The 12,940-nt window shown below is 39.0% G+C and overlaps 4 gene segments (V, D, J or C); 1 reads left to right on the forward strand and 3 right to left on the reverse strand.

Moving 5' to 3' along the window:
- Nucleotides 1-3,347: 3,347 nt before the first annotated feature.
- LOC120786645 lies at nucleotides 3,348-3,930 on the reverse strand. The segment is given in 2 exon segments: nucleotides 3,348-3,655; nucleotides 3,852-3,930. Coding segments are annotated over 2 exon segments (360 nt in total).
- Nucleotides 3,931-7,330: 3,400 nt separating this feature from the next.
- Nucleotides 7,331-8,562, forward strand: LOC120786662 (the record flags this gene model as incomplete). The annotated part of the segment is given in 2 exon segments: nucleotides 7,331-7,361; nucleotides 8,075-8,562. Coding segments are annotated over 2 exon segments (366 nt in total), but the record flags the coding sequence as incomplete, so codon positions are not given.
- A 1,005-nt stretch (nucleotides 8,563-9,567) lies between these two features.
- LOC120786649 lies at nucleotides 9,568-10,181 on the reverse strand. The segment is given in 2 exon segments: nucleotides 9,568-9,904; nucleotides 10,101-10,181. Coding segments are annotated over 2 exon segments (360 nt in total).
- Nucleotides 10,182-11,654: 1,473 nt separating this feature from the next.
- On the reverse strand, nucleotides 11,655-12,239 carry LOC120786644. The segment is given in 2 exon segments: nucleotides 11,655-11,962; nucleotides 12,159-12,239. Coding segments are annotated over 2 exon segments (360 nt in total).
- Between the last annotated feature and the right edge of the window lie 701 nt (nucleotides 12,240-12,940).

The raw sequence follows: 12,940 nt of genomic DNA on the forward strand, positions 1-12,940 counted from the left end.
AATTATACAACACTGTTGAAATCAGATTTTGTTATTCTTTTCAAAAAAGAATATGTTTTGGTTTGAACTGCAAATGGTAGGAGAATGTATAATATTTACATCTTTAGTCTTGAGGTGTTATCATACTCTGTAATAAACTCATCAATGGATTTAATCTCATGGATAAACAAAGTTCACCTTTTGATTTTCAGCTCATTGTTCCGAATCCTATGTCAATAAATCATTAACAGTGTAACCTGTACATTAAATACATAATTTTCATGACTAAAATATTTCAAATTAATATGGTTGAGAGCCCTATTTTCTTTTCTGATCTTTAGTGTTTTGGTTTCAGAGCAGCTTTTAAGTCAGAACTGATGAAACATATTCAAATTACACCAAGTGTCCTTAAATAAGGTTCCATAATAACTGAAATCTTTTCACTTTTGTTCAAAAGACAACATATTAAAAGACTAAAAATGCTTATTATTAAATGTTTCTGTTTCTTCCATGAAAACTCTACTGTTTTTGTTTCAGTGCAGCTGTTGATTCAGATCAGTTCCTCTGCAGCTGAGGGAGGTTTTTGTACGACGTTGTATCACTGTGTGAGCGGGCTGCTGCTACTCTGCTGACAGTAGTAAACTCCTGAATCTTCAGCCTGAACTCTACTGATGGTCAGAGTGTAGTCAGACCCAGATCCACTTCCACTAAAACGATCTGAAACTCCCGACTGAAGGGTTGTAGCATAATAAATCAGGAGTTTAGGAGCGTCTCCAGGTTTCTGAAGGTACCATTGGAGGTAGTTGCTAACATCTGAACTGGTTTTACATTTGATAGAGACAGTTTGTCCTGGAATTGATGTTTCATATACTGTGAATTTGGTTTGTAGGTTGACATCAGTGGTACCGACTGTGCTAGATGTTGCTATGATTTTATTGTTCTGATTGAGTTCTTCACTGGAACTGTTCTCTTCATTTAGGAAACTTTCAGATTGTTGAGGTGGGAGCTGAACTGTTTGAAGTTCGGGGGGAAACTGATGGAGACACTATGAACATCATGAACCACCAATGTGTTGTGTGTTTCTGATGGTACCAGGCCAGGTAGTATTGTGGTCCAGAGTACTGAGCTACTTTTGGACTGGCCTTACATTCTATAGAGACAGGTTGACCAAGCTGCACTGATTTGGCTGCGGGCTGAGTCAGGACGTTTTGTCCAACAGACCCCGAGGAGAGAGAAGAGACACTGGATATGAGATGGTGGGGTGAAATTCAGATACACTCCTAATGATTTTCACATGACAGAAAAAGGATTTTCCTCACCCTGAGTCCAGCAGAGCAGAGTCCAGGTGAGGACGAAACTCAAACTCATGTTCTTGATGAGCAGGATTTCTGTGGTGCTGCTGATGCAAAGTGGCTCTCTATGGAAATGCTCTGACTGACTCCAACAGGGACCTGGATCACTCTGATGGTGCTGTTTTTCAATGGATCAATCAATTTATCAGAGTATTGATTAGGACTGTATCACTACTCCTTTTAGGTGGATTTGTTTCCTCTGAACAGATTTTCTTCAGAAATGTCTGTTTTGGTTGATATTACATCTACAGCACTCAGTTTTAATTCAAGACACATTTAAAAATATCATGAATATGAAACAAAACAATTAATTTTGGTATTTTGTGGCAGTCTGTTAAAGTTCAGTCTCATATCAACCAGTTTTGTTTTACAGACTGAGACTGATTTTGATGAGTTTGTTGTTGTCAGAGTCAAAGCGCCGTGTCTCTCCATAGTGAGAGGTTTTTGTACGACCACTCAGTCAGTTTGTATCACTGTGGTACACGTTCGGTGGAGGAACCAGACTGGATGTTGGCAGTAAGTTCAATTTTCGATGTATTTCATAATGTCACAAACAGTATTTTGCTTTTCACTCGTACATTTTTCTCTAGAAAGTAAAACATCTGATTTTACATCCTAAATGACTGTTTTGCCTGAATTTTTCTGCCAACATCCAAAAATACAGTTTTGTGTTTAAAACGTAAAAGTTGAATCCAATCAACAGCCGTGATTGGTCCATAAAAGAAATCATGTAATCAGAAGTTTAGATGAGGGAAACTTGAGGACTTGCAGGTTTAGTTTTGTCAGACAAAGTCAAAGAGTCGTGTCTCTCTACAGTGAGAGTTTTTGTTACGACCCTCTCCAGTCAGTTGTATCACTGTGGTACACGTTGGGGAGGAACCAGACTGGATGTTGCAGTAAGTTCATTTTCGATGTATTATTTCATAATGTCACAAACAATTTTTTTTTTTTTTTATTTTTTTTTTTCTCCTAAAAAGTAAAACATCTGATTTTACATCCTAAATGACGTTTTTGCTGAAAGACACAATCCAAAAAAAAAAAGTTTTATTTAAACGAAAAAAAAAATCCAATCAACAAACGTGATGGGTCCATAAAAGAAATCATGTAATCAAATATTTAGATGAGGGAAACTTGAGGACTCTCAGGTTTAGTTTTGTCAGACAAAGTCAAAGAGTCGTGTCTCTCTACAGTGAGAGGTTTTTGTGCGACCACTCAGTCAGTTTGTATCACTGTGGTGGACTTTTGGTGGAGGAACCAGACTGGATGTTGGCAGTAAGTTTCTGATTGAATATTAAATATTGTATCATCAGTTCAGGTTATAATTGCTGTGTCTGAACATTTGTAGGAGACATAAATTTCCATTGGCTTGATGTAAATTACCTTAAAATCTCTGTTTCATTGGTCATTTCTCCTGTTTAACCGTGAAGCTGAACTCAGAGCAGCTTCACTCACATTTTCTTTACATGTCTCCGTTCATTTGTGAAATGCGAACAATTTGAATGGCAGGAAAGATTAGAGAACAACAATCCTACTGTAGAATATTTAGTCTTTAAATCTCCACTTTAATTCAGCTGTTTTAAAGGTGAGTTCAAACTATTCTGAACAATCTGACTGAAGCTCAGTTTTTAAACGTCTGTCAAATCTCTGATGTTTGCTTCTTTTTACCCCAGTTTTAAACAATCTTGAGACTTTTCTGAGGCTTTTTATCGTTTTGTTTTTTCTTTTAGATTTGTCTGAATTTTAAATATGGCCGTCTGTTTTACTGTTTTAGTTTCTGTTTTAGTTTTCCATCCGTTAAATTTGAGGTTCAGCAGAATGGTTCCAAGCCTATTTTAATGGAAGTATTAAAAGTACAACTTTCTGGTCAAATACTGAATATTTAGTGATAAAATATTTAATGTTGATCATTATTTGCTACATTTTCTTCAGTAAAACTGTTGCTGTTTTAGTTTCGGTGCAGCTGTTGATTCAGATCAGTTCCTCTGCAGCTGAGGGAGGTTTTTGTACGGCGTTGTATCACTGTGTGAACGGGCTGCTGATACTCTGCTGACAGTAGTAAACTCCTGAATCTTCAGCCTGAACTCTACTGATGGTCAGAGTGTAGTCAGACCCAGATCCACTTCCACTAAAACGATCTGAAACTCCAGACTGAAGGTTTATAGCCCCATAAATCAGGAGTTTAGGAGCTTCTCCAGGTTTCTGAAGGTACCAGCTGAAGTAGCTACTAACATATGAACTGGTTTTACATTTGATAGAGACAGTTTGTCCTGGAACAACAGACTGAGATCCAGGAGACTGAGTCAGGATGATTTCTCCTGATGAATCTGAAAATATGAAAAAGAGGAGAAGGGTTATTGAGACAAATCCAGCTTGGAAGAAACGAGGATCATTTCTTTAAATTGAAGGAACAGATGGAAGGAGGTCAATGCTGCTTGTTTCAGTGTTTCTCCATCATAGCAGAACATCATTGTGGTGAACCTGGCTGCATCCTGAAGCAAAGTTTTCAGAGGAGAGTCTCACCCTGAACAAGGAGCCCCAGGGTGGCCAGCAGTAGAGTCAGACACATCATCATTGTGCTGCCAGTGTGTCAGTGGCTGTGAAAGACCTGGACATCCACTGATCAACACTGGCCTCTTAAGGTCTGGGAGCAGAGAGGCAGGACACATATGCAAACGCACAGAGTCAGTGAACTGTAGCTGTCCTCAAGATGTCGTCCTCCTCACTGCTGGGACAAGTGATGATTGAAATCATCCTCATGGAGATTAATCGAAACTCTGAATCAGATTTTTTCATTACGCCCCCTCTGCCTCCGAGGAATGTCGTGTGTTTGGTCTTCCATGTATATACGCTGTGTTTAGGGATACTGGTTTTTGTGGTTTTCGGAGACCTAAACTGGGATTAGCTCACTGCTCTCTACCACTGCCTCAAAAGTGTTGACTTTGTCTCAGTTAGTTTGGTATCTTCTGGTCTTCATCCGCGAAATACTCAACAGTCATTTCTTCATTAAATGATCTGAATGATTGTCTCTGAAATGTGACTTTAGACCTCTGATGACACTTCGTCATTTCTTCCTCAAAAGACATTTAAACAGGTTTGCAGAGCAAACACTGCAGCATGACATAACACGTGGTGATCTTCAGCTTAACGGAAACTCAGGCTGGTGTGTAGTCATTGAAATTAAATCCTTTCTTTTAAAATAATTCTCTCTATTTGTCAAATAAAGGCCTCTTTCAGAGGAAACAGTCAGAATTCTGGTCAAGACTGCAGCGTAAAACCAGCCTTGCTAGAATGAAAACAATGCACACAACATCAGTAGGGTAAGAAACCTGCCTCACATTACACTTAAAATCATCCACACTGAGGTATTTAAGATTGAAGTAGCTTTTAAGTAACTGAATGCATATTACATGAAGTTAACTCCAGCTCCTTCACGTACCACAGCACTGAGACAACCCTTGGAAAAGCGGTTAAAGACGTGAGATTGAACCTGGAGAACGAGAAATTATCCTTTACACTCTTTCTCAATTTTTTTTCAGTTGAACCAAACGTGACTATTCCAAACCAAAATACTTGTTAGTAAAGTGGAAATATTTGTTAGAAAAGTACTGGTACCAATACATTGAACACACTTTTCAAAATCTTCTGACAATATAAAACACAACTGTCAAAATGTTTATGTTGGAACTTGATTTACATTCAGAATAAACATTTGTCTTTTGAAACTTCAGTCTTGAATATCCCAAACCGTCTATACTCAGCCTATTGGAGGCTTACACCTGCAGCTTATTAGTATAGTTATGAGAATATCAGAACCCTTTACTGAGAAAGTCACTGGCTGAACACAGCTGTTGATAACTGACACTGGTATTTTGGCTGGGTAGGACAATGTTGCAGCACTGAAGGGTCATTGTGGTGTTGGTGCTTTGATTGTTCTGTGACATGGTCTCTATATGTAGAAAAATGTGTGAACGCAGTGAAAAAAAACATACAGTGCAGCCTCTGACCCTGCCAGCTTCAATATGCTAATAGATGTTCCGTAGACCTGTTCCAGCTTGAGTCACAGTGTTAAACTGGTTCAGTCCTTATCTGTCAGGCAGAGATGATTTTGGCTCATTTGTTCATTATGAACCACCTACTATCCGTTTAAGTTTTGGTGTTCCACAAGGCTCCATCCTGGGTCCTGCATTGTTCAGACTTTGAATGATGCTGTTGATTGTTATTACGGCAGATGAAACTGATTCTTTACATGTCTGCAGACGATAGATAACTGTACATTTTAACATTGTATTTTGAGACTCCACTCTGGTTGAAAAAAGATGGTTAATTTTTCTGTTCATAATAAATTCTAGTCATAAAAAATGACAGAACCTGAAAGAAAGTAAGAAGAAATCGGTCATTGCTGGAGCAACTTAACCTCTCAGACTTAGATATCGCAGCTCTTGCTGAAAATCTTGATACGCTGTTTGTGTCGAAGCTAAATCTGATCCTCTGCCAACACATTTATTTTCAGGGACATTTAGTGTAAGTCTCCTGTTTCAGATTACATTATGTTTATGACAGTGTCAGTGTTTCTGCAACGGAAAACATTTGTTACATTGCAGATATGGAGCTTCACTGTCCTGAGATTTATACACAGTCTGGGGACGTTGATGTTTCATATACTGAGAATTTGGTTTGTGGGTTGACATCAGTGGTACCGACTGTGCTAGATGTTGCTATGATTTTAATGGTCTGATTGAGTTGTTCACTGGAACTGTTCTCTTCATTTAGGAAACTTTCAGGTTGTTGAGGTGGGACGGGAACTGTTTGAAGTTCAGGAGGGAAACTGGTGGAGACACTATGAACATCATGAACCACCTGTGTGTTGTGTGTTTCTGATGGTACCAGGCCAGGTAGTATTGTGGTCCAGAGTACTGAGCTACTTTTGGACTGGCCTTACATTCTATAGAGACAGGTTGACCAAGCTGCACTGATTTGGCTGCGGGCTGAGTCAGGACGTTTTGTCCAACAGACCCCGAGGAGAGAGAAGAGACACTGGATATGAGATGGTGGGGTGAAATTCAGATACACTCCAAATGATTTTCACATGACAGAAAAAGGATTTTCCTCACCCTGAGACCAGCAGAGCAGAGTCCAGGTGAGGACGAAACTCAAACTCATGTTCTTGATGAGCAGGATATCTGTGGTGCTGCTGATGCAAAGTGGCTCTCTATGGAAATGCTCTGACTGACTCCAACAGGGACCTGGATCACTCTGATGATGCTGTTTTTCAATGGATCAATCAATTTATCAGAGTATTGATTAGGACTGTATCACTACTCCTTTTAGGTGGATTTGTTGCCTCTGAACAGATTTTCTTCAGAAATGTCTGTTTTGGTTGATTTTACATCTACAGCACTCGGTTTTAATTCAAGACACATTTAAAAATATCATGAATATGAAACAAAACAATTAATTTTGGTATTTCTTGGCAGTCTGTTAAAGTTCAGTCTCATATCAACCAGTTGTGTTTTACAGACTGAGACTGATTTTGATGAGTTTGTTGTTGTCAGAGTCAAAGAGCCGTGTCTCTCCATAGTGAGAGGTTTTTGTACGACCACTCAGTCAGTTTGTATCACTGTGGTACACGTTCGGTGGAGGAACCAGACTGGATGTTGGCAGTAAGTTCAATTTTCGATGTATTTTATAATGTCACAAACAATATTTTGCTTTTCACTCGTACATTTTTCTCTAGAAAGTAAAACATCTGATTTTACATCCTAAATGACGTTTTTGCCTGAAGTTTTCTGACAACATCCAAAAATACAGTTTTGTGTTTAAAACGTAAAAGTTGAATCCAATCAACAGCTGTGATTGGTCCATAAAAGAAATCATGTAATCAAATATTTAGTGAGGACTTGCAGGTTTAGTTTTGTCAGACAAAGTCAAAGAGTCGTGTCTCTCTACAGTGAGAGGTTTTTGTGCGACCACTCAGTCAGTTTGTATCACTGTGGTGGACTTTTGGTGGAGGAACCAGACTGGATGTTGGCAGTAAGTTTCTGATCAAATATTAAATATTGTATCATCAGTTCAGGTTATAATTGCTGTGTCTGAACATTTGTAGGAGACATAAATTTCCATTGGCTTGATGTAAATTACCTTAAAATCTCTGTTTCATTGGTCATTTCTCCTGTTTAACCGTGAAGCTGAACTCAGAGCAGCTTCACTCACATTTTCTTTACATGTCTCCGTTCATTTGTGAAAAGCAAATAATTTGAACGGCAGGAAAGATTAGAGAACAACAATCCTACTGTAGAATATTTAGTCTTTAAATCTTCACTTTACTTCAGCTGTTTTAAAGGTGAGTTCAAATTATCCTGAACAGTCTGATTGAAGCTCAGTTTTTAAACGTCTGTCAAATCTCTGATGTTTGCTTCTTTTTACCCCAGTTTGAAACAATCTTGAGACTTTTCTGAGGCTTTTTATCGTTTTGTTTTTTCTTTTAGATTTGTCTTAATTTTTAATTTGGCCGTCAGTTATTTTTCAGCTCATATGAGGACTCTCTCTGTGCTGATATGCATGAGAGGCTTCTTCAAGGGAAGTGAGACAATGTGTGAGTGAGTGACTGATGGAGCAGAAAAAACATCTGACAGAAACTCCTTAAAGGAGAAAACCCACTCTCACACAGTGAAGGTGTCAAAGTGGCTGGTGTTTGATTGATAGCTGTTTGGTCCCTGTCCTCTAAGCTGATTGGTGTCTCCTAGGTAATGCCCGTCCCACCCTGACCGTGCTGCCCCCCTCCAGCGAGGAGCTGCAGCGGGGGAAGGCCACGCTCATTTGCCTGGCCAACAAGGGCTTCCCCTCAGACTGGAATCTGGCCTGGAAGGTGGACGGCAGAGGCAGAAGCAGCAGCAGCAGCTGGGAGGAGAGCAGCAGCCCCGGGGTGCTGGACAAGGACGGCCGCTACAGCTGGAGCAGCACCCTGACGCTCACTGCAGACCAGTGGAGCAAGGTGGGCTCTGTGACCTGTGAGGCCACCCAGGGCTCCCAGACTCTGGTCTCAGAGACGCTGAGGAGAGACCAGTGTTCCCAGTCCTGACCCGACTCCCTGGGACTCTGCTACTGGTTTTACTCTGCTACTGCTCCCCCCCTGCTCTCTGTAACACTGTCTCTCTCTCTTTTATTTGACTTGTTTCAGTAGCAGTATTTACGAGCTTGTCGAGCGTTTCAATAATGTTTCTGTGTTTCTAGATAATAAAAGTCTTTTCATCACATCAGTCGTTTTCATCTTTATTATTTGAAAAGTGTCAGGGTGAGTGAATTACATCCACATGAAAACTGAGTTGATAAAAATATTGTAATTTCTCCATGATGACTTTAGAAAGAAAGTGTCAGACTACATAATATAGTGTATATCCATATACGCTGTATATTAAGAGAGTATAGATTATGAACTCAGTCGGAACTCAGAACCAGTGATGGTAGACACCTGGTAACATTTCAATGAAGTATAATCCAGTCGTCTCTTATTACTGCAGGGTGTTAATGGTAGAACTCTGACGCTGTTATTCTGTGTATCCAAAGAATTCTCAAAATCCTTTAAACAAAAAAGTCCTAAATATATTTCCTAAATCTGAAACCAAGAGCAGTATATCATCAGCGTAAACAGGTATGAAATGAGTGTGAAGTGTAATTCTAACCTTGGAAATATTTGCATGCTGCTTCCACTGAAGAGTTCAACCACAAAGAAAACTCAACGAGGTGAAAACAGGAAAGAATGAAATTGTTAGTGAATTAATTAATCCATAAATCTTTTTTGATTTCAATCATAAAATACGTTTGTCCTTCTGAATACAGAGCACACAGCATGAATAAAATATGTTACAGTGGAATAATGAACAATTTTACATGAAGGAAATTGGATCTCATTCCTGTAAGATTTTGTAATTTATTTCACTAATGAATATGTTTGTGATTAAAAAAAAGTGTAGGAGATAAAATCATTAAGTAAATAATATTTACTGTTTTAGTTTCCATTGTCATACTTTAACTGAGGTTAGTTTTGATTTTCAGCAGAATTGTTCAAAGCCTATTTTAATGGAAGTATTAAAAGTACAACTTTCTGGTCAAATACTGAACATTTAGTGATAAAATATTAAATGTTGATCAATATTTGCTACATTTTCTGTATGTTAGTGTCGGCTCTGTTAGTGTTTTGGTTTCAGTGCAGTATTTGATTCAGATCAGTTCCTCTGCAGCTGAGGGAGGTTTTTGTATGACGTTGTATCACTGTGTGAACGGGCTGCTGTAACCCTGCTGACAGTAGTAAACTCCTGAATCTTCAGCCTGAACTCTACTGATGGTCAGAGTGTAGTCAGACCCAGATCCACTTCCACTAAAACGATCTGAAACTCCAGACTGAAGGTTTGTAGCCCAATAAATCAGGAGTTTAGGAGCGTCTCCAGGTTTCTGAAGGTACCAGTTGAGGTAGCTGCTAACATCTGAACTGGTTTTACATTTGATAGAGACAGTTTGTCCTGGAACAACAGATTGAGATCCAGGAGACTGAGTCGGGATGATTTCTCCTGATGAATCTGAAAATATGAAAAAGAGGAGAAGGGTTATTGAGACAAATCCAGCTTGGAAGATAGGAGGATCATTTCTTTAACATGAAGGAACAGATGGAAGGAGGTCAATGCTGCTTGTTTCAGTGTTTCTCCATCATAGCAGAACATCATTGTGGTGAACCTGGCTGCATCCTGAAGCAAAGTTTTCAGAGGAGAGTCTCACCCTGAACAAGGAGCCCCAGGGTGGCCAGCAGTAGAGTCAGAGACATCATCATTGTGCTGCCAGTGTGTCAGTGGCTGTGAAAAACCTGGACAGCCACTGATCAACACTGGCCTCTTAAGGTCTGGGAGCAGAGAGGCAGGACACATATGCAAACGCACAGAGTCAGTGAACCGTAGCTGTCCTCCACATGTCGTCCTCCTCACTGCTGGGACAAGTGATGATTGAAATAAGCCTCACGGAGATTAAGAGAAGGGTTCTACAGAAAAATCCCGCTTGGAAAGAGATGATCGACATCCAAGTATTTCTTTTTTGGATGTTAGCAGTATTTGCAAGCTTGTCGAGTGTTTCAATATTGTGGGAAAGTGGGAGATTACATAATTTATATCCATATATGCTTTATATTAACATAGTATTTATATTTAGAAAAAACTTTCTCACTCATGCTTGACTGTTACAAACCAGTGATAGCAGTAGTGTAAGTCCACATTTTCTTTTCATAACTGTAAAATTTCTCTTTCATAGTCAGGGCACATTTGTCTATAAAAATAAACCTTTGTGAGAATGATAGTTTACACACAGTTGTGCTAATAACAACTCATTCAATCGCTTCTCATTTCTGAAGTGTGTTGATGGGTAGACTGCAAAACTATTATTGTTGTAGGTCTTAAAAAATAATGTTCAAAAACCATCTGTATGAATAAAACCACAAAAGTCTCAAAACCTTTTTTAAATCTGGAATAAAAGGTAGTATATCATCAGCAAAAGGAGATATGAAATGGGTGTAATCTACAATTAGCCCTTGAAATATTTATTGACTGTTTCTACTGAAGGGCTCAACCACAGAGACAATTGAAAAGAAATAAAGTGTCACTGAATCAGATGATCCATAAATCCTTTTTGGTTTGAATCATAAAACACGTTTGTTGGAATACAGAGCAAACAACATGAATAGAATATGATATAATGACATGAGTAGTAATTATAAAACACTGTTGAAATCAGATTTTGTTATTCTTTTCAAAAAAGAGTATGTTTTGGTTTGAACTGCAAATGGTAGGAGAATGTATAATATTTACATCTTTAGTCTTAAGGTGTTATCATACTCTGTATTAAACTCATCAATGGGTTTAGAATCACGAATAAACAGAATTCACCTTTTGATTTTCAGCTCATTGTTTCGAATCCTATGTCAATAAATCATTAACAGTGTAACCTGTACATTAAATACATAATTTTCATGACTAAAATATTTCAAATTAATCAGGGTGAGAACCCTATTTTCTTTTCTGATCTTTAGTGTTTTGGTTTCAGAGCAGCTTTTAAGTCAGATCTGATGAAAAATATTTAAATTACACCGAGTGTCCTTAAATAAGGTTCCATAATAACTGAAATCTTTTCACTTTAGTTCAAAAGAAAACATATTAAAAAATTAAAAATGCTTATTATTAAATGTTTCTGTTTCTGCCATGAAAACTCTACTGTTTTAGTTTCAGTGCAGCTGTTGATTGAGATCACTTCCTCTGCAGCTGAGGGAGGTTTTTGTACGACGTTGTATCACTGTGTGAGCGGGAAGCTGTCACTCTGCTGACAGTAGTAAACTCCTGAATCTTCAGCCTGAACTCTACTGATGGTCAGAGTGTAGTCAGACCCAGATCCACTTCCACTAAAACGATCTGAAACTCCAGACTGAAGGGTTGTAGCATAATAAATCAGGAGTTTAGGAGCGTCTCCAGGTTTCTGAAGGTACCAGCTGAGGTAGCTGCTAACGCCTGAACTGGTTTTACATTTGATAGAGATAGTTTGTCCTGGAACAACAGACTGAGATCCAGGAGACTGAGTCAGGATGATTTCTCCTGATGAATCTGAAAATATGAAAAAGAGGAGAAGGGTTATTGAGACAAATCCAGCTTGGAAGAAACAAGGATCATTTCTTTAACATGAAGGAACAGATGCAAGGACGTCAATGCTAATTGTTTCAGTGTTTCTCCATCATAGCAGAACATCATTGTGGTGAATCTGGCTGCATCCTGAAGCAAAGTTTTCAGAGGAGAGTCTCACCCTGAACAAGGAGCCCCAGGGTGGCCAGCAGTAGAGTCAGAGACATCATCATTGTGCTGCCAGTGTGTCAGTGGCTGTGAAAGACCTGGACAGCCACTGATCAACACTGGCCTCTTAAGGTCTGGGAGCAGAGAGGCAGGACACATATGCAAACGCACAGAGTCAGTGAACTGTAGCTGTCCTCAACATGTCGTCCTCCTCACTGCTGGGACAAGTGATGATTGAAATCATCCTCATGGAGATTAATCGAAACTCTGAATCAGATTTTTTCATTACGCCCCCTCTGCCTCCGAGGAATGTTGTGTGTTTGGTCTTCCATGTGTATCAGCTGTGTTCTGGGATACTGGTTTTTGTGGTTTTGGGAGACCTAAACTGGGATTAGCTCACTGCTCTCTACCACTGCCTCAAAAGTGTTGACTTTGTTTCAGTTAGTTTGGTATCTGCTGGTCTTCATCTGCGAAATACTCAACAGTCATTTCTTCATTAAATGATCTGAATGATTGTCTCTGACATGTGACTTTAGACCTCTGATGACACTTCGTCATTTCTTCCTCAAAAGACATTTAAACAGGTTTGCAGAGCAAACACTGCAGCATGACATAACACGTGGTGATCTTCAGCTTAACGGAAACTCAGGCTGGTGTGTAGTCATTGAAATTAAATCCTTTCTTTTAAAATAATTCTCTCTATTTGTCAAATAAAGGCCTCTTTCAGAGGAAACAGTCAGAATTCTGGTCAAGACTGCAGCGTAAAACCAGCCTTGCTAGAATGAAAACAATGCA

The sequence above is a fragment of the Xiphias gladius genome, chromosome 24 (assembly GCF_016859285.1).
Source record: "Xiphias gladius isolate SHS-SW01 ecotype Sanya breed wild chromosome 24, ASM1685928v1, whole genome shotgun sequence".
Taxonomy (NCBI): domain Eukaryota; kingdom Metazoa; phylum Chordata; class Actinopteri; order Istiophoriformes; family Xiphiidae; genus Xiphias; species Xiphias gladius.